The 24,462-nt window shown below is 43.8% G+C and overlaps 2 protein-coding genes across 2 annotated transcripts; both read left to right on the top strand.

Moving 5' to 3' along the window:
* Positions 1-1,215: 1,215 nt before the first annotated feature.
* LOC112230663 (monocarboxylate transporter 8-like) lies at positions 1,216-9,001 on the top strand. The gene is made up of 8 exons (XM_042311223.1): positions 1,216-1,233; positions 1,979-2,488; positions 2,740-2,886; positions 7,370-7,462; positions 7,719-7,806; positions 8,042-8,113; positions 8,254-8,474; positions 8,609-9,001. Exons 1-8 carry the CDS (start codon positions 1,216-1,218, stop codon positions 8,999-9,001), a joined length of 1,542 nt encoding a protein of 513 aa, XP_042167157.1.
* A 3,758-nt stretch (positions 9,002-12,759) lies between these two features.
* On the top strand, positions 12,760-13,557 carry si:dkey-111e8.4 (uncharacterized protein LOC793802 homolog). Its single transcript, XM_024396929.1, has 2 exons — positions 12,760-12,917; positions 13,035-13,557. Exons 1-2 carry the CDS (start codon positions 12,760-12,762, stop codon positions 13,510-13,512), a joined length of 636 nt encoding a protein of 211 aa, XP_024252697.1. The 3' UTR covers positions 13,513-13,557.
* Positions 13,558-24,462: the final 10,905 nt, after the last annotated feature.

Raw genomic sequence — 24,462 nt, 5'->3', positions numbered from 1 at the left:
TGAGTATTTGTTAGTGCTGAGTGATTAACCGAAATGTCGTTATTTTGGGGGTTTTAAACAACTAATTAACCGACATCGGTTAATTATTTGAATACCATTTAGTTCATTTTTTTCTTCTGTGAGCTCAATGTGCATTTATTCATTGCAGTTTCTCAATGGATAAAGCCTAAACTGTGTGATGTAGTAGGGAGTTGTAGTTTCCAACAGGTCAATATTGTACGTTGTTTAGGGAAGAAAACATGGTAAATAACTAGATTGACCATAATCCATTGTGCGCCTACTTGTCCAGAGACAGAGAGATCTCGCAGTCGAGAGGGATAGAGAAAAGTTGCTTCGCGGTATATCTCTACCTGACAATACATGATCTAAGTGATTGATAGTTGGTATTCAGCAGTCATAAAAGCCTTATTTACTTTGAAGAACTACTAAAATAGTGATTTTGTCAGACAGCATAGACAGCAGCTCTATAGAGATGAGATGATAACTTGGAATTAAATAATAAAGTCAGTAATATACACATCTGAAATATTTTATTAAAGTAAAGTAATGTGAATAAATGATGGTTAATAAATAATAAGCTGTCATGGGCAGTCACGTCCACATGGGACTTGTATTAGGCCTAATTATTTTATTCTGTGTTGTTACAGCATTCAACCCAGATGATGCGTAGCACGTCTAATGTCTGAAAAAACTATTGAAACTGAAGTCGAAAATGTGATAATTTTTTAAATAATCGAACTGATACCGAACAGACCTCATAAAGCGCTAATGGCTCAGCACTAATATTTGTATTGTGCTGTATTTTACTTGATTTGTGTATTTTGTCTATGAAATTGTATATGCAGTGCTCCCTTGTGAAAGAGACCCTGGTCTCAATGGTGACTCCCTGCTTAAATAAAGGTCAAATATGACCATGATGCTTCTTCATTGTGGTTAATGATTGAGCGTAACACTTGTTATCTTTACTCTTTGCTCACATCCTCTGTGATGCACATGCAACAGCATTGATTTGGTTCATTGGTTCGTGCTGGGAAGCTAAGACATCCTGCAGGGATATTAACACAATGTTGATGGGAAAATGAGAGGTCTGATAATTGGAGACAGCATCTCAGAGGATGGAGAGCCAAAAAACACAGTCTGAGAAACCTGATCCAGGCCTTTCACAGTCCTTAGGAACATATTTATCATATTACGAGCATGAAGAAATAAAAAGAGATGGCAGTCGTCCTGACAGTGAGACAGAGGAAAACAAGGACTCATCATCTCAGATTGTCTCATGTGCCCATGCAGATTCAGCTCCCGACCTGGAGTGGTTCCCAGAGGGACGGTTCGTCTGCGTTGTTGTCCTGGCAGCCACCTGGTGCAGTGGATCAATCTTTGGGATTCAGAAGTCTTTTGGAATCATACATATGATGCTTGTTAAAGCTCACGAGGACTCAAATAATGAAGTTTCTCAGTTTGCAATAGGTGAGAGGAAAGTTTTGCTTGGGTACCTACAGTATTGTTCAGACAACTCTGAATAGTTGATCGATTTAAACTTTGATTTGTTTAATTTGTGCGTCTCCAAACATTGATGAAAGCATGACGTCAGTGGGGCCGCTCCGCTATGCACAGATTAATGGCCATTCACAAACATACATGCACGCACACAATCCAGTTTATGATTCTCCTGCAAAATACCTAATTACTGTGTTATTGCTGTCTTACTCTCCTCAGCCTGGGTTGGTGCTCTGGCCATGGGTATGGTCTTTCTTTGCTCCCCCCTGGTCAGTATTGTCACTGATCACGTTGGCTGCAGGGTGACGGCCATTTGTGGGGCCCTTGTGGCTTTCTTGGGACTTCTGACAAGTTCATTCACCATGTAACTTAGGATGCTTCTTTCTAGCACCTTTTCTCCAATAAATTACTGTACAAATGAAAACAGGTTAATCTGAATATCCTAGTGATATTTTTGAAATGAATTTTCAATAATTTTAAGTCTTTTCATTATATTGCTGCTGTCACTGTGTATTTCTCTCCAAGGTCGTTAGGTTTGTGGTACTTCACCTATGGGGTTCTGTTTGGCTGTGGCTCCTCCTTTGTCTTCTTGTCTTCTCTGGTGACCCTGGGACACTACTTCCCTCAGCGCCTCGGCCTGGTCAACGGGGTGGTGATGGCAGGCAGCAGTGTTTTCTCCATAAGCCTGCCTGCCCTGCTGGAGGAGGTGGGGACACCGCTGGGCCTCAGCACCACCTTTCAGATCCTCAGTGCCCTCATGCTAATCCAGGCAGCCCTGGCATTCTCCTTCTGCTCACGCCTTTACCACAGGAATTTGTCCACTAACACGGCCCAGCTTTCATCTGCCAACCTGAGCAGTGGCTGGCAGCAGGGCCTGACACAGACCAGGAGGTACTGCAACCTGGGAGTGTTTCACCTCCCTAATTACAGGGTGTGGGCTTTTGGAGTGGCTACGGCTATGCTGGGCAACTTTGTGCCCTACATTTACCTGGTGAGTTAGCTGTGTAATTCTTTTCATTTTGATCATTTAGGACGGGATTTAATCTGAGGCGTTTTGTAGAACACGTGACATTTAAAGGTAATTTCCGATTGATCTGACATATGCACGTTTAACTTGAATGCAATCACTACGAACTTGGAAACATTCCCTTTTTGAACTCTGGCCTTACCTTTTGTTAATATTGATTGTTCAACGATACCTGGCCAGTGATTCAGTGTATCCTTATTGATGCCTCTTGTCAGATGAGTTTTGTGGAGGAGCAGTTTGTGGAGACGCCAGTGAAGGAGTGGGTCCTCCTGGTGTGTATCGGGGTGACCTCCTGTGTAGGACGCCTGCTGTTTGGCAGGGTGGGAAACCTGCTCCATGGGGCACGCAAGATCTACCTTCAGGTAAACCACATCCAACAGAACATACACTACATGACCAAAATTAAGTATGTCGACACCTGCTTGTCAAACATCTCATTTCAAGCTCATGGGCATTAATATGGAGTTGGTCCCCCATTTGCTGCTATAACAGCTTCCACTCTTCTGGGAAGGCTTTCCTCTACATGTTGGAAGTGGAAGGCTTTCCTCTAGATGTTGGAAGTGGAATGCTTTCCTCTAGATGTTGGAACATTGCTGCTGGGACTTAATTCCATTCAGCAACAAGAGCATTAGTGAGGTCGGGCACTGATGTTGGGTAATTAAGCCTGGCTCGCAGTCGGCGTTCCAATTCACCCCAATTCATCCCAAAACCCAGATTCATCGATCGCACTGCCAGATGGTGAAGCGTGATTCATCACTCCAGACAACGTGTTTCTACTTCTCCAGAGTCCAATGGCGTCGAGCTTTACACCACTCCAGCCGACGATTGGCATTGTGCATGGTGATCTTAGGCTTGTGTGCGGCTGCTCGGTCATGGAAACCTATTTCATGAAGCTCCCGGTGAACAGTTATTGTGCTGATGTTGCTTCCAGAGGCAGTTTGGAACTCGGCAGTGAGTGTTGCAACCAAGGACATACTATTTTTTATGTGCTACGCGCTTCAGCACTCGGCTGTCCCGTTCTGTGAATTTGTGTGGCCTACCACTCGTGGCTCAGTCATTGTTGCTCCTGGACATTTCCACTTCACAATAACAGCACTTACAGTTGACTGGGGCAGCTCTAGCAGGGCAGAAATTTGACAAACTGACTTGTTGGAAAGGTGGCATCCGATGACAGTGTCACGTTCAAAAGTCGCTGTCACGACTTCTGCCGAAGTCGTTGCTTCTCCTTGTTTGGGCGGTGCTCGGCGTTCGACGTCACCGGTCTTCTAGCCATCATTGATCTATTTTTCATTTTCCATTGGTTTTGTCTTGTCTCCCTACACACCTGTTTTCAATCCCATTCATTACCTGTTGTGTATTTAACCCTCTGTTTCCCCTCATGTCTTTGGTCAGAGATTCTGTCAGTGTCGTGTGTATAGGTGGCAGGGAAGTCAGGCGCAGGAGAGTCAAAATGGAGTGTAAATGGAGTCTTGTAATAAATGTCCACGGAACATGCTCCATAACACTAAAAGTACAGACATGAACAAACATGGGTACGAGGACCCGTCACGCACCAACACAACAATAAACAACACTGACAATAAAACAATCTCTGACAAAGACATGAGGGGAAACAGAGGGTTAAATACACAACAGGTAATGAATGGGATTGAAAACAGGTGTGTGGGAAGACAAGACAAAACCAATGGAAAATGAAAAATGGATCAATGATGGCTAGAAGACCGGTGACGTCGAACGCCGCGCATCGCCCAAACAAGGAGAAGCAACCACTTCGGCAGAAGTCGTGACAGTCACTGAGCTCTTCCGTAAGGTCATTCTACTGCCAATGTTTGTCTATGGAGATTGCATGGATGTGTGCTCAATTTTATACAATAGCCAAATCCACTCATTTGAAGAGGTGTGCACATGCTTTTGTATATATTGTGCATATGGATTTTCATAAAGGAAGTCAAAGAAGTAGCAGGAGTGCTTCAAGTATTCCAAAAACAACCTCATGAAATAGGTTTCCATGACCGAGCAGCCGCACACAGAGACAAAGTAGAATCTCAGAGACAAAGTAGAATCTCAATTCAACGGCTCAGACACAAGAGGCATGTGGCAGGGTCTACAGTCAATCACGGACTACAGGAAGAAATCCAGCCCAGTCACGGACCAGGATGTCTTGCTCCCAGGCAGACTAAATAACTTTTTTGCCCGCTTTGAGGACAATACAGTGCCACTGACACGGCCTGCAATGAAAACATGCGGTCTCTCCTTCACTGCAGCCGAGGTGAGTAAGACATTTAAACGTGTTAACCCTCGCAAGGCTGCAGGCCCAGACGGCATCCCCAGCCGCGCCCTCAGAGCATGCGCAGACCAGCTGGCCGGTGTGTTTACGGACATATTCAATCAATCCCTATACCAGTCTGCTGTTCCCACATGCTTCAAGAGGGCCACCATTGTTCCTGTTCCCAAGAAAGCTAAGGTAACTGAGCTAAACGACTACCGCCCGTAGCACTCACATCCGTCATCATGAAGTGCTTTGAGAGACTAGTCAAGGACCATATCACCTCCACCCTACCTGACACCCTAGACCCACTCCAATTTGCTTACCGCCCAAATAGGTCCACAGATGATGCAATCTCAACCACACTGCACACTGCCCTAACCCATCTGGACAAGAGGAATACCTATGTGAGAATGCTGTTCATCGACTACAGCTCGGCATTCAACACCATAGTACCCTCCAAGCTCGTCATCAAGTTCGAGACCCTGGGTCTCGACCCCGCCCTGTGCAACTGGGTACTGGACTTCCTGACGGGCCGCCCCCAGGTGGTGAGGGTAGGCAACAACATCTCCTCCCAGCTGATCCTCAACTCTGGGGCCCCACAAGGGTGCGTTCTGAGCCCTCTCCTGTACTCCCTGTTCACCCACGACTGCGTGGCCACGCACGCCTCCAACTCAATCATCAAGTTTGCGGACGACACAACAGTGGTAGGCTTGATTACCAACAACGACGAGACGGCCTACAGGGAGGAGGTGAGGGCCCTCGGAGTGTGGTGTCGGGAAAATAACCTCACACTCAACGTCAACAAAACTAAGGAGATGATTGTGGACTTCAGGAAACAGCAGAGGGAACACCCCCCTATCCACATCGATGGAACAGTAGTGGAGAGGGTAGCAAGTTTTAAGTTCCTCGGCATACACATCACAGACAAACTGAATTGGTCCACTCACACAGACAGCATCGTGAAGAAGGCGCAGCAGCGCCTCTTCAACCTCAGGAGGCTGAAGAAATTCGGCTTGTCACCAAAAGCACTCACAAACTTCTACAGCACAATCGAAAGCATCCTGGCGGGCTGTATCACTGCCTGGTACGGCAACTGCTCCGCCCTCAACCGTAAGGCTCTCCAGAGGGTAGTGAGGTCTGTACAACGCATCACCGGGGACAAACTACCTGCCCTCCAGGACACCTACACCACCCGATGTTACAGGAAGGCCATAAAGATCATCAAGGACATCAACCACCCGAGCCACTGCCTGTTGTAAATATATCACTAGCCACTTTAAACAATGCTACCTTATATAATGTTTACATACCCTACATTATTCATCTCATATGCATACGTATATACTGTACTCTATATCATCGACTGCATCCTTATGTAATACATGTATCACTAGCCACTTTAACTATGCCACTTTGTTTACATACTCATCTCATATGTATATACTGTACTCGATATCAGCTACTGTATCTTGCCTATGCTGCTCTGTACCATCACTCATTCATATATCCTTATGTACATATTCTTTATCCCCTTACACTGTGTATAAGACAGTAGTTTTGGAATTGTTAGTTACATTACTTGTTGGTTATTACTGCATTGTCGGAACTAGAAGCACAAGCATTTCGCTACACTCGCATTAACATCTGCTAACCATGTGTATGTGACAAATAAAATTTGATTTGATTTGATTTGATCAGGTACTCTTGAAGGGGAATAGTAATTGAAAAGCAAAAGGAAAAGTATAACCCCAAACAGGTGCCAAGTTGACATTCAGACACCCTGGGGAAGGCGATACACCTGTGTATTTTAATAATGACTTAGCCCACACTTTAAAGGCTTTATCATTTTCAGACCTGGACTTGGATTTTTTACGCCACTCAGCACCTATTTGTGTTTATCATTTTTGCTTTTGTTTTTCAAAAACATAGGACATGCGTCAAACACAAGGCCCGGGACACATTTCTATCAGCGGGGCAATGATTTGAGTGCTCCTTATTTTGTTTTAACATGTTGAAATGCTATATAGATTAATATTCTTATTTTTAGATAGTGTGTGGGTCTTTCATTAAAATGCTGTATACAGCATCATGTAGACATTATAAAGGGCCATATTTTTTCAAGGAAAATAATGTCCAGTTGTATGCACTTTCTTTTGTAAAAACAAACATAATAGGTTATGTCTGGCCCGTGAATTCCTTGTGTTTTTTAATATGGCATGTGCGCTGATTGAGTTTGACACTCCTTGACATAGGAAGTACCGTGACTAGATAAGAGAGGAACACAGTCTTCCCCTGGATGGCCTAGCGACTGTACACTTTAGTAGTCTGAGGTTGTGCTTAGAACTAAATGTTGAACAGGATTAGAATGAAATAGTGGTGTACAAACCTCTTTAACCCCGTCCTTGTCATCATCCTCCAGGCAGGCTCCTTCATGGTGCTTGGCTTGGCGTCTATGCTGGTCCCTCTGTGTGTCAGGTTTGAGGGGCTGGTTGCAGTGTGTCTACTGCTGGGGCTGTGTGACGGCTGCGTCATCACCCTCATGGCCCCCTGTGACATTTGAACTGGTGGGCCCCCAGAGAGCCTCCCAGGCCATCGGCTACCTGATGGGCCTAATGGCCCTCCCCATGACCGCCGGACCCCCCCTCGCAGGTCTCACCTCCTTTCGGACAGTAATTCAAATGGCCACTAACCCACTGTGTCATTGTCTCAGATACAAATTATTACTGTTTTGATGCAAAATGTATGTATTATCCTGTATCCCTTATGTAACCCTTACATATCAATTGGATATACACTGACCAAAAATATGAACACAACATGTAAAGTGCTGGTCCCATGTTTCATGAGCTGATGAGTATTTCTGTCTGTAATAAAGCCCTTTTGTGGGGAAAAACTCATTCTGATTGGCTTGACCTGGCTCCCCAGTGTGGGCCTGGCTCCCCAGTGTCGGCTTTCCAAGTGAATGGGCCTCTGCACTCCCGGCTCACCCATGGCTGCATCCCTGCCCAGTCATGTGAACTCCATAGATTAGGGCCTAATTGATTTATTTCAAATCGAATGTAACTCAGTAAAATCTTTGAAATTGTCACGTTGCGTTTATATTTTTGTTCAGTATATATTAGTATCATCAGTACTGTATGCACATGAGCCTTATTGTAAATTGTTTAATGTTTCTGACTGTGTGAATCACCTTGAAGTGCTCCTCAATGGTGCCTCTCTGTGTGATAAGTAGATGTGTGTCTTCGCAGGGCTACTCCATGACCACTTTGGAGATTACCACATGGCCTTCTACCTGGCTGGGGTTCCTCCCATGGTCAGAGGTTTCCTACTCTTCTTTGTCCCGAATGTTCATCAATGCCTGCTGGAGGGCCAGCAAGAAACCCTCCCCAGACCCAGCCCTGACCTCCAGCTATCCCCTCCTGGCTCGGACCACCAGTCCCCTCTCATCCCTGGTCACCAGCTCCCCCAACAAGCCCTGACCTCCAGCTATCCCCCGTGGCTCGGACCACCAGTCCCCTCCCATCCCTGGTCACCAGCTGCCCCCAACCAGCCCTGACCTCCAGCTATCCCCCTGGCTCGGACCACCAGTCCCCTCCCATCCCTGGTCACCAGCTCCCCCCAACCAGCCCTGACCTCCAGTTATCCCCCGTGGCTCGGACCACCAGTCCCCTCCCATCCCTGGTCACCAGCTGCCCCCAACCAGCCCTGACCTCCAGCTATCCCCCTGGCTCGGACCACCAGTCCCCTCCCATCCCTGGTCACCAGCTGCCCCCAACCAGCCCTGACCTCCAGCTATCCCCCCGTGGCTCCCCCAGTCCCCTCCCATCCCTGGTCACCAGCTGCCCCCAGACCCAGCCCTGACCTCCAGCTATCCCCCGTGGCTCGGACCACCAGTCCCCTCCAGTCCCCTCCCATCCCTGGTCACCAGCTGCCCCCAACCAGCCCTGACCTCCAGCTATCCCCCTGGCTCGGACCACCAGTCCCCTCCCATCCCTGGTCACCAGCTGCCCCCAACCAGCCCTGACCTCCAGCTATCCCCCCGTGGCTCGGACCACCAGTCCCCTCCCATCCCTGGTCACCAGCTGCCCCCAACCAGCCCTGACCTCCAGCTATCCCCCGTGGCTCACACCAGTCCCCTCCCATCCCTGGTCAGCCCTGACCTCCCATCCCTGGTCACCAGCTGGTCCCCTGCCCCCAACCAGCCCTGACCTCCAGCTATCCCCCTGGCTCGGACCACCAGTCCCCTCCCATCCCTGGTCACCAGCTCTAACCAGCCCTGACCAGCCCTGACCTCCAGCTATCCCCCTGGCTCGCCCTGACCAGCAGTCCCAGTCCCCTCCCATCCCTGGTCACCAGCTGCCCCCAACCAGCCCTGACCTCCAGCTATCCCCCTCTGGCTCGAACCACCAGTCCCCTCCCATCCCTGGTCACCAGCTCCCCCAACCAGCCCTGACTAATCGTCCCCTCCCATCCCTGGTCATCACCATCGCTGCCACGACTCAAGAATGTTGACAAAAGTAAGAGGCCACTGTGGTGAAGAAGTCAGAGATCAAGTCAGAGATCCCATAAGATGTATAATGAGTGAAGTCTTGTTCCATGATATTCCAAGGGACATTTGTTATAAACATCATTAAACCACCAGTCTAAAGTTATTGAATTCTGAATAAGCTTTGTACTCCATGACCCATTTGCATATATGCTTTTCTACCATTGTTGGCTTTAGGGCGGGGGCAGTCACTAATATCTCTGAGGTAGCCACTTCTGTGAAACAACCTCACTGAGAAAGCCGTCATACCCATAGTGAGTTGGGGGGTTCACAAAGTCAAATTGATTCATACATGATATCAAATGGATTCACACATGATATTTTAGATACTATTAACATGGACCATCAAGCTATTTGAGTATATATCGTATATATCAGAAACAAATGTGGAAAAATAATTTTAGGAATCTATTAAATATGGCCTTTTGCCATTATCTCAATAAAGTTTATAGCACAAAGATACTATATGTCAAATCAGGTAATGCCAAATTTCAGTCTGAAGGAAATATATTCTTTGGAGTGATTGAAATGCATTAGTGTGGTCCTCTGTAGTTCAGTTGATAGAGCATACATGCTTGCAATACCAGGATAGTGGGTTAAATTCCCAGGTTCATCAGTGTTAGCTTTCAGTAATTGGTGTCACAACTGCTCCTGCTACGCCCTCTGGTGTTTATCTGGTGTCTACTTGACCTGCAGTTACACTCTCTTTCTCTCCCTCTCTGTGTGATTGTGTGGTTGGAGACAGGTGTGCTGGAGTCGGAGCAGATCCGAACCAGCTTCAACTCATTCCATAATCAAGACCTCTACAAATACTCAGTCCTGCCAGTTCCACTCTGCCAGATTGTAATCTCTGCTCAGTCAGCTCATGATTCTAGCCATTTATGATTATTCAAGATCCTGTTACTCTGCTGTGCCTGTTTCCCTGCCTGACACTGTTTATCCTCTCATTGCCGTTACCGCTCTGTCTCCTGTTCCACATCTCACCACCCAACTACCTTACTCTGGATTTTACTCACCACCACTACCTTGGATTCCCCTCAGGACCTGTTAACCCTGTTCTACTCAGCTAACTTCAACCTCAGTCTCCACATCTGGTTTTCTGCAACTCATCCGAGCTTCCCCGGATCTGTACTCCATATCTCTCTGTGTAACAAATATTTTGGTTCATTCATCCCTGTTTCCTCATCTGAGTCTGCTTTTGGGTTCCCCTGTGTCCCTCCGCTTAACAATTGGTTCTCCAACCATTCAAAAGCTAGAGCCAAATTCGAAGGAATATTTTTTTCTAGATGCACTAAATATACACTACTGTTCAAACGTTTGGGGTCACTTAGAAATGTCCTTGTTTTTGAAAGAAAAGCTCATTTTCTTTGGTCCATTAAAATAACATCATTGATTAAAAATACAGTGTCGACATTGTTAATATTGTAAATGACTTGTAGCTGGAAACGGCTGACTTTTTAATGGAATATGTATAATAATCAGCAGTTCCAATGGTGTGTACAGAGGCCCATTATCAGCAACCAACATTCCTGTGTTCCAATGTCACGTTGTGTTAGCTAATCCAAGTTTATCATTTTAAAAGGCTAATTTATCATTAGAAAACCTTTTGCAATTCTGTTAGCACAGCTGAACTGTTCTGATTAAAGAACCAATAAAACTGGTCTTCTTTAGACACGTTGAGTATCTGGAGCGTCAGCATTTGTGGGTTTGATTACAGGCTCAAAATGGCCAGAAACAATTCACTTTATTCTGAAACTCGTCAGTCTATTCCATGTGAGAAATTAAGGCTATTCCATGTGAGAAATTAAGGCTATGCCATGTGAGAAATTAAGGCTATTCCATGTGAGAAATTAAGGCTATTCCATGTGAGAAATTGCCAAGAAACTGAAGATCTCATACAACACAGAACAGTGCAGCTGTCTCTAACCAGAATAGAAAGAGGAGTGGGAAGCCCCAGTGCACAACTGAGCAAGAGGAAAAGTACATTAGTGTCTAGTTTGAGAAACAGACACCTTACAAGTCCTCAACTGGCAGCTTCATTAAATAGCACCCGCAAAACCCCAGTCGCAATGTCAACAGTGAAGAGGTGACTCCGGGATGCTGGCCTTGTAGATATTCCATAAAGAAATCTGCCGTTTTCAGCTACAATACTCATTTACAACATGTCTACACTGTATTTCTGATCAATTTTATGTTATTTTAATGGACAAAAAAATGTGCTTTTCTTTCAAAAACAAGGACATTTCTAAGTGACCCCAAACTTTTGAACGGGAGTGTATAGGCGTAGTATTTTCATTTATTTAGATCCATCACATAAACACCCAACGTTTCGATAGGTATTTTTCAAGGATGTGCTGTGCACTGTGTACTTAGATATCCTGCATGTGCTTTTCCCTGTGGATATATTTGTCCAGAATAGCACAGATTACACACGTTCCAGCAGGTATATCTCAATTGTCACCCCCAAAGCCAATTCCTCCTTTGGTCGCCTCTCTTTACAGTTCTCTACTGCCAATAACTGGAACGAACTACAAAAACCTCTGAAACTGGAAACACTTATCTCCCTCACTAGTTTTAAGCATCAGCTGTCAGAGCAGCTCACAGATTACTGCACCTGTACATAGCCCATCTATAAATAGCCCAGACAACTACCTCTTCCCCTACTGTATTTATTTATTTATTTTGCTCCTTTGCACCCCAGTATTTCTACTTTACACACTCATCTACTGTCAAATCTACCATTCCAGTGTTTTAATTGCTATATTGTATTTACTTCACCACTATGGCCTATTTATTGCCTTTACCTCCCGTATCTCACCTCATTTGCTCACATTGTATATAGAGTTATTTTTCTACTGTATTATTGACTGTATGTTTGTTTTACTCCATGTGTAACTGTGTTGTATGTGTTGAACTGCTTTGCTTTATCTTGGCCAGGTCGCAATTGTAAATCAGAACTTGTTCTCAACTTGCCTACCTGGTTAAATAAAGGTGAAATAAAAAAAGATCAATATGGGTAGATACTGTATGTTTCAATGATTCTATTGTTATGGTGTCTGCACTGGAAGATAAACATAATTGTGACATCATAACAGTAAACACATTCCATTCCATGAGGGTGGTAGTCTCTCATCCTGTTCTTATTTGCTATCAGTGTGTTTCTTTGGTTTTGAAATGCTGATGGACAATTATTAAACAATAGAGGGAGAAAGACACAGGCTATATGAGGGCATGTGTGATCAGATCAAATGTAGCGGCATGGATCTGTTTAAGTGGTCATTATCCCTTCACTAACACATGGATGTGACTGAAGAACAGACAGTAGTGGACCAACAAACATCTGGACATCCATTAGACTCGCATACGCCACGCATACTGGCGCTATTCCAGGAGGCACCCTGTCCTCAAGACACCTCAGGCATGAGTACCAGTGGGAACAGGTATGCAACAGCGTCCAAATGGTTTGCTTCAGACATCTTCATCATCTTTGTGGTGGTTCTGTTACTCGTCCTCCTGGTGCTGGGAGCAGTGTGCTGCTGGTTCGTCAGACGCAATAGAACCCAGAGGGCTACAGCAATGTAAGAGAGGATCAAAGTCTGGTCACATAGGGTCACAATGACGTGGAGGCATTTTTTCAAAATCGACCATATGTGAGCATGCATATAGGTTAACATAGTCTGTCTGACGTTTTGCAGGAAATTGACTGAAATAGAGATCATCTCAGCAGGTGATGGACTAGAGAGAGAAACCCAGGCCAAATTCACCCTGAAGATCAGGACTGATCAGAGTCATGCCACTCAGCTGGTGGAGATGCTTGTGGGGCGTGTCCGTCGCTTGGAGGGTGCTGGCCCAAATACCCCACTGCCACCCCTTACTTCAGTCACATTACCCACTGTGGTGTCACCCACTGATAGGATGGCATCCCCTGCACCTGCACCACTTCCTGTACCCACTGAGAATAACCAAAGTGTGTCCCAGCCCACACTCCGGACAACTGTGCCCATGCCTAAGACAACAAGTCCCCTTCCATACTACCTTGATGCTCCCAACAGACCACTGCCCTCTGAGTTTTGTGTCGCAGATGAGGGGGGGAAGGATGAAAATGAAGATGAATCTGAATCTGAATATGAGGATGAGGATGATGCTTCTGAGTACTCCAGCATCACCGATTAACCTGATTCATCTTGAGAGGGCAGTCTCAGACCCAAATAAAACTAAAAACCATAATCCATTATAAATTAAAGTAAAATAAAGAACTAAACTTCAAATGAATCTGAGGAATGGGGTGATACGTTGACTCTTTTGGATATTGTAATATTATTAGGAAGATGGATATAGGCTCCTTCTAGCTTAGCTAATTGAAGTTGAAGTTTTAATAGAATGCAAGCCATAGCCTACCATACCTCAAGCACCTTGAAGAAAAAATAAAATATATATACAGTATACTGTAGATTGCACAATCGTTTCCTATTAGATTGGCTGTGGGACAGGTGCTTCCTGATCACCAGAGAAGTCTGAAAGCTCCACAGCTCCGTTCAACCGTCCTCCCTGTCATGCAGTCAGTGTCCCCTGTTACCAAAGCCACATTCATAACTCTGTTTCTCTTTGCCATCCTGCTCCTCCTATACGTCATGCTCTGGTATATATGCCGAGACGTCAACAATGACTACATCTAAAAAAAAAATGAAGGTCACTTATCGAAATGACTGAATTCCCAAGTTAAGAGAAGGGCATTGACCGAACTGCTATCATTCATCTGGTGGACAGTGCCATTTCGTCAAATTCCTTTTATATGTGTTTGATTTTCATCCAACAAATGATCCAAATGATGCTACCAGACCTTTTCCATTGTGTGCTTAGCTTAGGCAGCTTAGGCTATGTTGCATCTACCAAATGCCATTGTACTGTAGCCTACTACCTATCAGATCAATTTAGTAAGTTAATCGTTTGACATTTCCGTATTAAGTTCAATATTTTTTATGAAATAATCTCTCTTTTGTTCTGTCATTTTGAAGCTGAACCATTCAGAAGGTCAAAAGAGGACAGCAATAAAAGGCTGTATGAGTTTATCCATAAAGAGTTACATTCCTGTATCAAAATATTGCCTCTTTGTTGTATTTCATCCCACTCTGTAAAATGTAGATAAGAAACATATATAAAATTGGTTACTTGAGGAACCCCTTTGAAAAGGGTCTTCAAGGAACCCCTGTGTAAAGGCTTAAACCGGAACCTTTTTGTGATGGGAGGGTTACATTTGAACCTTTTTAATAATATATTGTAGCGCTGGCAGCCTATCAGATTGGAGGTGTGGCTTATTGGAGCCCTGGCATTCAAATGGTTCTTTTTGGTTATCCATTGGCGTAAATGTCCTGTTCATCATGTTAAGTTTGTACAGACACTATTTAATAATAAGGACCTTTAAAGAGCGCAGACAGCCGCTTGTCATTCAAGTTTGTACACTGAAATGAACATTTCCCTTGAATACCTATGCATATGACATATTCTAATATAATATAAATAATTATAACATTGCTGATTACATACAGAGGTTATTCAGGATTGTCATAGGCTCTTGAGGAACTCATACACCTCTGTTAGCCTCATTGCAGCTAAAAACTCTCAATGTTCAACCTTAACATGTGATGACAACACAACAGAACAGGAATGACATTTACTACGAGTGGCCCAAAAAATACATATCTCAAAGCCACGCCGCTACTAAGTCAGGAACCCGTCGTTACATCGAACCATTAAAGGCTCCTCCAAGAACCCCTCAACTAACCGAAGGTGCAAATATGAACCATTGACTAGCAATGTTTCCTTGAGGAACTCCAGGGGTTCCCCGCGTCACCACTAATTCTAAGAGTGTAGTCATCATGTTCTGTCCCCCTACAGATGCAGATCCAGCGACAGGTGAGGAGGACCCCAGGCCTACAGACAGACCCATGGCATAAAAGAGCCTTGTTCAACCATTACCAGTTCCATTTTTGGGCTCTGTGCCGAGGATTGGACAGACTTTCCCGGTCAAACTGCGACGTGCTCGGACAGTGTGGTAAAATATGCTTGGAGGTCACATATAAGAGGAAGAGGAAGATGGCAGACAGCTGATTCACTGCCAAGTGTAAACAACCAGGGAAGAGGATGATGTCATAATCTGTCCACCAGCAGGAGGCTTTAAATGATAACCTGAATATACTGTAATAAATACTCTGCTGTTTACTACATGTGTGATACTTACTTTGTGACGATGATATTGGGATTAGGAAATTATAAAATGTTGAGTTTAATGTTATTGTAGGTGTCTAATAACTGTTTTATTTGGCAGGTTATGCAGTCATATATGATACTATGAATCCTATACCTCCTTTACATAGCTTGAGTTTACATAAACTACGAATGATGATGGCTCTTTACTTGAAGCACCGTATAGTGTTATATTGCCTTACTGTACAAACATCCAAACGACACACTCCTCTTTCTTGAGTATTGAAACTGGACATGTGGTCAAGGTGTTACGTATTTATCAGGGCTTATTAATATGCGTATACAGTATAATTCCCAGAGCAGATGTCTGTATATATTAAATATTTTACTGATGACTCTGCACAGATGAGTCATTTAAACTGCAGCTTTAACCTCTAGTTGAACACCTATTGGTCTGTACTGTTCTTGAATCCTGTAGAGAGAAACCCACAGAGACAGTGGGGATTTGAGAGTCTACACACACCCACACACACACACGCACGCTCGCACGCACGCACGCACACACACACACGCTCACACACACGCTCACACACACGCTCTCACACACACACGCACACATGCACGCATGTACACACGCACACACGCACACACACACACACACACACACACACACACACACACACACACACACACACACACACACACACACACACACACACACACACACACACACACACACACACACACACACACACACACAGTAGTCTCCTGGCTAGGTGGAATAAATAGCTCAGTGTTGCAGCTCTCCATGGCTTTATGTTCCTAATGGGGTTTCTTCAGAGTAAAAATGGACCTATTAAAATGTACTCTGTAAAAATACTTCTCTCTGGGGCAGGTGGCCAGCCAATACCTGCTGCACAGAGGCACTAATAGACCTACCATGACACAGTTTCTGTCCGAACAGACTCCAGGTGATACGTTTTACAGACTCAAGTTAACATTCAGTCCAGATTCAATCAACATCTGTAATAAAGATGATATATAATCTCTGATTCATTTGTGATAGTTTTATGATGTAATGTTTTATTTTATTAGGATCTCCATTAGCTGTTGCAAAAGCAGCAGCTACTCTTTCTGGGGTCCACACAAAACATGAGACATTACATTATACAGAGCAATAATAGACAAGAACAGCAGAACTACATACATTTAAAACAAATATAAAGGTCCTGTACTGACAAAACACTGAAGACACTGAAGACTCTAGTCCTACATTCTGTCACATTTAGCAATTTCATGCTTGCATACATAATCAGTTGACATATACATACAAGTTATTTAGGTCAGATAGGGGAGGTGTTTGTTTATTCGTTTTTTAAAGCTAATGTTGCTGTTTGCTTGGATAATTTGAGATGGAAGGGAGTTCTGTAACCATGGCTCTATGATATACTGTGCATTGCCTTAAATGTGTTTGGGTCACCCCTACAAAGGGGTGAGAATGTGACATACAACACCTCTAGATGGCGATATAGTGTTGTCACTTTGATATGCACACAAAAATGTTTTCAACAATATCCTGTCCACTACTAGAAGTGAATTACTTGATGTTGGAACTGAACATTCTAAATCAGCAAAAAATACTGCACACTACAATACACACTTCCAAGTATCCATTATAGCGACGTTTAACCCATTGAGACCTAATGAAGGGTCAAAACCTTCTAGACACACCAGGGAGCATTTATTCTAGTGTGCAGAGGTGTCGTTTTTTGCTGAGGGAAATTTGTGCACAGCACCATTTGATTACAGCACCTGCTCAAAACCTTTGGCAACTATTTTTCATACTGATAACAGCTTAAACTGTTTGTGCAGAGCACAAAAAAATGGTTACAACCCATTTTGGTGCTATACAGCACCCTTTTTAATGGTTTCTCAATCTGAAAGGTTATTTTTAGATCCCTTGAAGAACCATCGTTTCTTATTCTGATTAGCCATATGACATTGTGACAATCCCATAGGTGTTACTATTGTCTTAATAGACATGTTGAATCAGTTGTGCTAGCTCTGGAGCAGCTGGGGGTCCTTGAGGAGAAAATGGAGAACTACTGATTTAGTCCACTGTTCTCAATTGACACAAGGCCATAAATGAGTCTTTCACAAGACACAGTTATTGGATAGAGTCATATTTAACATGTAAAGGCATAACACAACTGATGACATAAACTGGAATGGACATAAACTGGACATAAACTCTCACTCATGTTTGCGTAATAAGAGCGGTGTGCAAACCCCGCCCCAAAATATTTGAATGAGCCGCCGCCCCATTTGAATGAGCCGCCGCCCCATTTGAATGAGCCGCCGCCCCATTTGAATGAGCCGCCGCCCCTGCATTTTGTTTATCACTTAAAAAGCAAAGACCCATTGAAGGGCTCAAAGGGTTCTTTGAGTCATGATGGTTCCACATAGAACCATCACCCTTCCCAAAGAACCCTCTTTTCTAATTGTGAATCTGTCCAGGACTGGAGGACAGGAACACATGCTGGTCTACTCTCACCAGGTTACATGATAAAGACTGGAGGACAGGAACACATACTGGTCTACTCTCACCAGGTTACATGATAAAGACTGGAGGATAGGAACACATACTGGTCTACTCTCACCAGGTTACATGATAAAGACTGGAGGATAGGAACACATACTGGTCTACTCTCCCAGGTTACATGATAAAGACTGGAGGACAGGAACACATGCTGGTCTACTATCACCATGTTACATGATAAAGACTGGAGGATAGGAACACATGCTGGTCTACTCTCCCAGGTTACATGATAAAGACTGGAGGACAGGAACACATGCTGGTCTACTCTCACCAGGTTACATGATAAAGACTGGACTGCTGGTCTAGGTTACATGATAAAAACTGGAGGATAGGAACACATGCTGGTCTACTCTCACCAGGTTACATGATAAAAACTGGAGGATAGGAACACATGCTGGTCTACTCTCACCAGGTTACATGATAAAGACTGGAGGACAGGAACACATGCTGGTCTACTCTCACCAGGTTACATGATAAAGACTGGAGGATAGGAACACATGCTGGTCTACTCTCACCAGGTTACATGATAAAGACTGGAGGATAGGAACACATGCTGGTCTACTCTCCCAGGTTACATGATAAAGACTGGAGGACAGGAACACATACTGGTCTACTCTCACCAGGTTACATGATAAAGACTGGAGGATAGGAACACATGCTGGTCTACTCTCCCAGGTTACATGATAAAGACTGGAGGACAGGAACACATGCTGGTCTACTCTCACCAGGTTACATGATAAAGACTGGAGGACAGGAACACATACTGGTCTACTCTCACCAGGTTACATGATAAAGACTGGAGGATAGGAACACATACTGGTCTACTCTCACCAGGTTACATGATAAAGACTGGAGGATAGGAACACATGCTGGTCTACTCTCACCAGGTTACATGATAAAGACTGGAGGATAGGAACACATGCTGGTCTACTCTCCCCAGGTTACATGATAAAGACTGGAGGATAGGAACACATGCTGGTCTACTCTCCCCAGGTTACATGATAAAGACTGGAGGACAGGAACACATGCTGGTCTACTCTCACCAGGTTACATAATAAAGACTGGAGAAAAGGAACACATGCTGGTCTACTCTCACCAGGTTACATGATAAAGACTGGAGGACAGGAACACATGCTGGTCTACTCTCACCAGGTTACATGATAAAGACTGGAGGACAGGAACACACACTGGTCTACTATCACCATGTTAAATGATAAAGACTGGAGGACAGGAACACATGCTGGTCTACTCTCACCAGGTTACATGATAAAGACTGGAGGACAGGAACACATGCTGGTCTACTCTCCCCAGGTTACATGATAAAGACTGGAGGACAGGAACACATGCTGGTCTACTCTCACCAGGTTACATGATAAAGACTGGAGGACAGGAACACATGCTGGTCTACTCTCCCCAGGTTACATGATAAAGACTGGAGGACAGGAACACATACTGGTCTACTCTCACCAGGTTACATGATAAAGACTGGAGGAGAGGAACACATGCTGGTCTACTCTCACCAGGTTACATGATAAAGACTGGAGGACAGGAACACATGCTGGTCTACTCTCACCAGGTTACATGAGTAAAAGTGAAAATCTAATATCCCCCTGTTCTATAACCTCTCAGCCCAGTGAGGACCCAGTGAGGACCCAGTGAGGAGACAGAGGAGTTGTACAGGCAGACAATACTGCTGTTCTGTTGTCACTCATGGAACACTTCTCTACTAATTAATCACAAACCGCCAGAGACAGAGGACAGCTACTGCTGATGAAGCATATGGGCGTGTGCACAGGCACGCACGCACGCACGCACACACACACACACATGCCCACACACACACTCAGTTTGAGAGCTCAGGGAACAAGGCATTGATGTGACAAGTCTGCAGAGGAAAACAGAGCTTGCGCCTCAGGGATGTGTCAGAATGTGTCAGACTGGCACACACACTCAGACATACACGTGGACACACACCCCAAGTCTGATGTGTTTCATTGGCGCATAACGAGTACCAATAGATATGCAGATGGTATGATAGTATTATGTAGCTATTGTAAACTGGTAGATGCTGTTTCCTCTATTACATCAGAGGAAACAAATGATTGAGACAAACAATCAGTTTGGGAGCTAAAGCCCTGACTCGCACAGCTTAGTTCACAAGGAGCTAAAGTCTTGACTCGCACAGCTTAGTTCACAAGGCATTCAGCATTGATGAATAACTTGTGAATAATTCTCAGACTTAATGACTGAAACATTTTGTTCAGTCAGAAGACAATACACTGGAAAATGCCCGGTCTCCAGGGGACGCTAGCACCAGTAGAGATGCATGGGTAAACTGCCCGGTCTCCAGGGGGCGCGAGCACCAGGGTCAGCGCACTCTCAAATGATGTTTTTGCCATCATTGTAAGCCTGCCACACACACACACTATATGATACATTTATTAAATATAAGAATGAATGAGAGTTTTTGTCACAACCTGGCTCGTGGGAAGTGACAAAGAGCTCTTATAGGACCAGGGCACAAATAATAATATAATAATAATCAACAATTTTGCTCTTTATTTAGATCACCACAGGTTAATGAGAAGGGTACATGTGCTTGAAAGGATGCACATAACTCTGCAATGTTGGGTTGTATTGGAGAGAGTCTCTGTCTTAAATCATCTTCCACACACAGTCTGTGCCTGTATTTCGTTTTCATGCTAGTGAGGGCCGCGAATCCACTCTCACATAGGTATGTGGTTGCAAAGGGCATCAGTGTCTTAACAGCGAGATTTGCCAAGGCAAGAAACTCTGAGCGCAGCCCTATCTGTCAGTGGCTTCTGATTAAATTACATTTTCAAAGAACTGCTTGTTGCATTTTCGAAAAGGCTCTCTTGTTAAGATATCGGTAAGTGGACTGGAGGCAGGGCATGAAAGGGATAATGAATCCAGTTGTTTGTGTCGTCCGTTTCTGGAAAGTACCTGCGTAATTGTGCACCCAGCTCACTCAGGTGCTTCGCTATATCACATTTGACATTGTCCGTAAGCTTGAGTTCATTTGCACACAAAAAAATAATATAATGATGGAAAGACCTGTGTTTTCCTTGTTAATGCAGACAGAAAAGAGCTCCAACTTCTTAATCCTAGCCTCAATGTTGTCCCACACATGTAATATAGTTGCAGAGAGTCCCTGTAATACTAGATTCAGATCATTCAGGTGAGAAAAAATATCACCCAGACAGATCGTGTGAGAAACTCATCATCATGCAAGCGGTCATACAAGTGAAAATAATGGTCAGTAAAGAAAACTTTAAGCTCGTCTCTCAATTTAAAAAAACATGTCAATACCTTGCCCCTTGATAACCAGCGCACTTCTTTCTGTATGTTGTAAAAGTGTTACATGCCAATGTCATTTTATAGTGCAGAAAATACGAGAGTTCAGGGACCTTTCTTTAACAAAGTTAACCATTTTCACTGTAGTGTCCAAAATGTCTTTCAAGCTGTCAGGCATTCCCTTGGCAGCAAGAGCCTCTTGGTGGATGCTGCAGTGTACCCAAGTAGCGTCAGGAGCAACTGCTTGCACGTACATTACCACTCCACTATGTCTCCCTGTTATGGCTTTTGCACCATCAGAACAGATAACAACACATCTTTACCACCAAAGTCCATTTGTTGTCACAAAGCTGTCCAGTACTTTAAAATATCCTCTCATGTTGTCCTGGTTTCCAGTGGTTTGCAGAAGAGGATGTCTTCCTTAATTGACCCCCCATAAACGTAAAGGACATATACCAGGAGCTGTGCCAGGGCCGCCACATCTGTTGACTCCTCCAGCTGTAATGCATATAATTCACTGGCTTGTATGCAAAGCAGTAATTGTTTCTAAACATCTCCTGCCATGTCACTGATGTGTCGTGAAACAGTGTTGTTTGATGAAGACATTGTCTGCATAGTTTTTGGGGCATTTCTCCCAGCCTTGTCCTAACCATATCCGCAGCAGCAGGAAGACTTAAGTCCTCCACAATAGTATGGGGCTTGCTTGTCCTAGCCACTCAGTAGCTCACCATATAAGACGCTTCTAGACCCTTCTTATTAATGGTATCTGTTGCTTTTATACATGTCTTACTATTTGAAAGTCATCTTTATTCTCACTCAAAAAACTCCCGTGGCTTATTTTTCAAATTGTCATGTTTCGTTTCTAAATGTCTGCGCAAGATTGAAAGGTTTCCCGCGAGAGAGTAACGGGTAATGTGATTGGATGTTCATTATTTGACTAGGCTGGGGCGGCAGGGTAGCCTAGTGGTTAGAGCGTTGGACTAGTAACTGGAAGGTTGCAAGTTCAAATCCCTGAGCTGACAAGGAACAAATATGTTGTTCTGCCCCTGAACAGGCAGTTAACCCACTGTTCCTAGGCTGTTATTGAAAATAAGAATTAGTTCTTAACTGACTTGCCTGGTTAAATAAAGTTAAAATAAGAAATTGTGTTGTTATTTCGCTGAACAGTAGATGGTTTAATTTAATTTTTGCCAGTGAAACGAGGCTACTCATGCGAGAAAAAAAACTCACCCAAATGCATGTCACACCCTGACCTTAGAGATCCTTTTTATGTCTCTATTTGGTTTGGTCAGGGTGTGATTTGGGGTGGGTATTCTATGTTCTATTATTTGTATTTCTATGATTGGCCGGGTATGGTTCTCAATCAGGGACAGCTGTCTATCGTTGTCTCTGATTGAGAACCATACTTAGGTAGCCCTTTTTCCCAGCTGTCTTTGTGGGAGGTTGACCTTGTTTATGGCACATAGCCTTTAGTGGCATGGTTTGTGGTGTAGTGTTTATTGTTTTGTTCGGCGTCTTTTCTAATAAAATGAATATGTACGCTCAGCACGCTGCACCTTGGTCTCCTTCCAACGACGGCCATGACAGTATAGCCCCGTTGGAAAATATAAACGGACTGTTTGAAAATGTTCAATTTTTTAAAATGTGAATCACGTTTTTATTTGGCGTACAGTTTGGGAATACCTGGTAGAGCAATAAAAACAAAGAAGGCTATTAGAATACCTATTTGACCTATTTTATATAATGTGTGTCCCTCAGTTGTATGTCTTTGGAGTTTCCACCTTGAAAATCACTTTCAGTAATACAAAGTTATACAAGGACCTTTTCCTCCAGTGGAAAACTAGGGAGGGGTTTATGTTAAAGAAAATGATTGGCTAATCAAATATAATTTGTCATAGATTTCAGCATTCCATTGATAATTTGGTGGTTAAATCAAAAGTGTAACCTGGTTTTTAAATGAAGGGAAATAACATTGGGAGCAAAATGATGAATCATATTGCTTTGGTAAATTATTTTTAAAGGATTGATGACCATAGATTTGAGCATTTGTGCATTCCATTTAAAAAATCCTCATTTACCTAAAATGTATAATTGGTGTTACCAACATTATTGTTAGTACTCCTACTGGTGGTACAATGTTATCATAATGTTACAAATGATTTAAAGTAATTAAACGACCATATTAGTTGATTTAGAATGGGAAGATGTACTCAAATCCATTTAAATAAAATACAAATCTAGAAAAATTCAGTATATTTTTTCCAAAATGCATGCCCAAATGCAACTGCAATTCAAGAATGACAACTTATTTTATCAGGCCAATGGAGGCCGTGCCTTTTCCCAGCAGTATCGCAGTGTTATATTTGTCCACTAGGAGTCGAGAAGGAGATGTGTTTATAATGCAGGTGTGGTCAGACTGTGAAACGGGATCATTGCTCCAATGACCTCAATGCTGTGGGATGCTCTACCTGCCATAATGAGAGAGATTGTAAAGTAAACAAAACAACGGTGGCAGTAAACATGTCATTTAGCTCCATACAGTTTATGGGTTGTTGTTTACCGTTTTGAATAATGACAGTGTTTGTGCAAACTTTTATTGTCTATTCATAAATGGGTGTATGCATGGTCAAATAAATGCAGGCTAAAGACAAGGCCACGCCTTTGCTACCAAACCCAATATGTAATGAGCTACAGATAACTTAGACTCCTCAGTTACAACCGAGGACACACCTTAGTGTAACACAGCTGCATACCTGTCATTCTATAGAAGCCATGTAGAGTATATGTACCCAATACACCACACCACGTGACCATGACCCCCTAACCAACAAGCTGTAGTCCATGAATTCTTGAAAAGTAATTTCTAAAAAAATATATATAAAAAAAGATCAACTTTGGCCCTAGAACAGCCACTTCAGTAACTATCAGAGAGGCTAAGGATCCATTTGACCTAACACCTTCCAGGCTCCTATAAGAAGCTGCTGACAGCTTGGGGACAGAGGCCG

This window comes from Oncorhynchus tshawytscha, linkage group LG33, assembly GCF_018296145.1.
Source record: "Oncorhynchus tshawytscha isolate Ot180627B linkage group LG33, Otsh_v2.0, whole genome shotgun sequence".
Lineage (NCBI taxonomy): Eukaryota > Metazoa > Chordata > Actinopteri > Salmoniformes > Salmonidae > Oncorhynchus > Oncorhynchus tshawytscha.
This window is presented reverse-complemented; position numbering and strand designations above follow the sequence as displayed.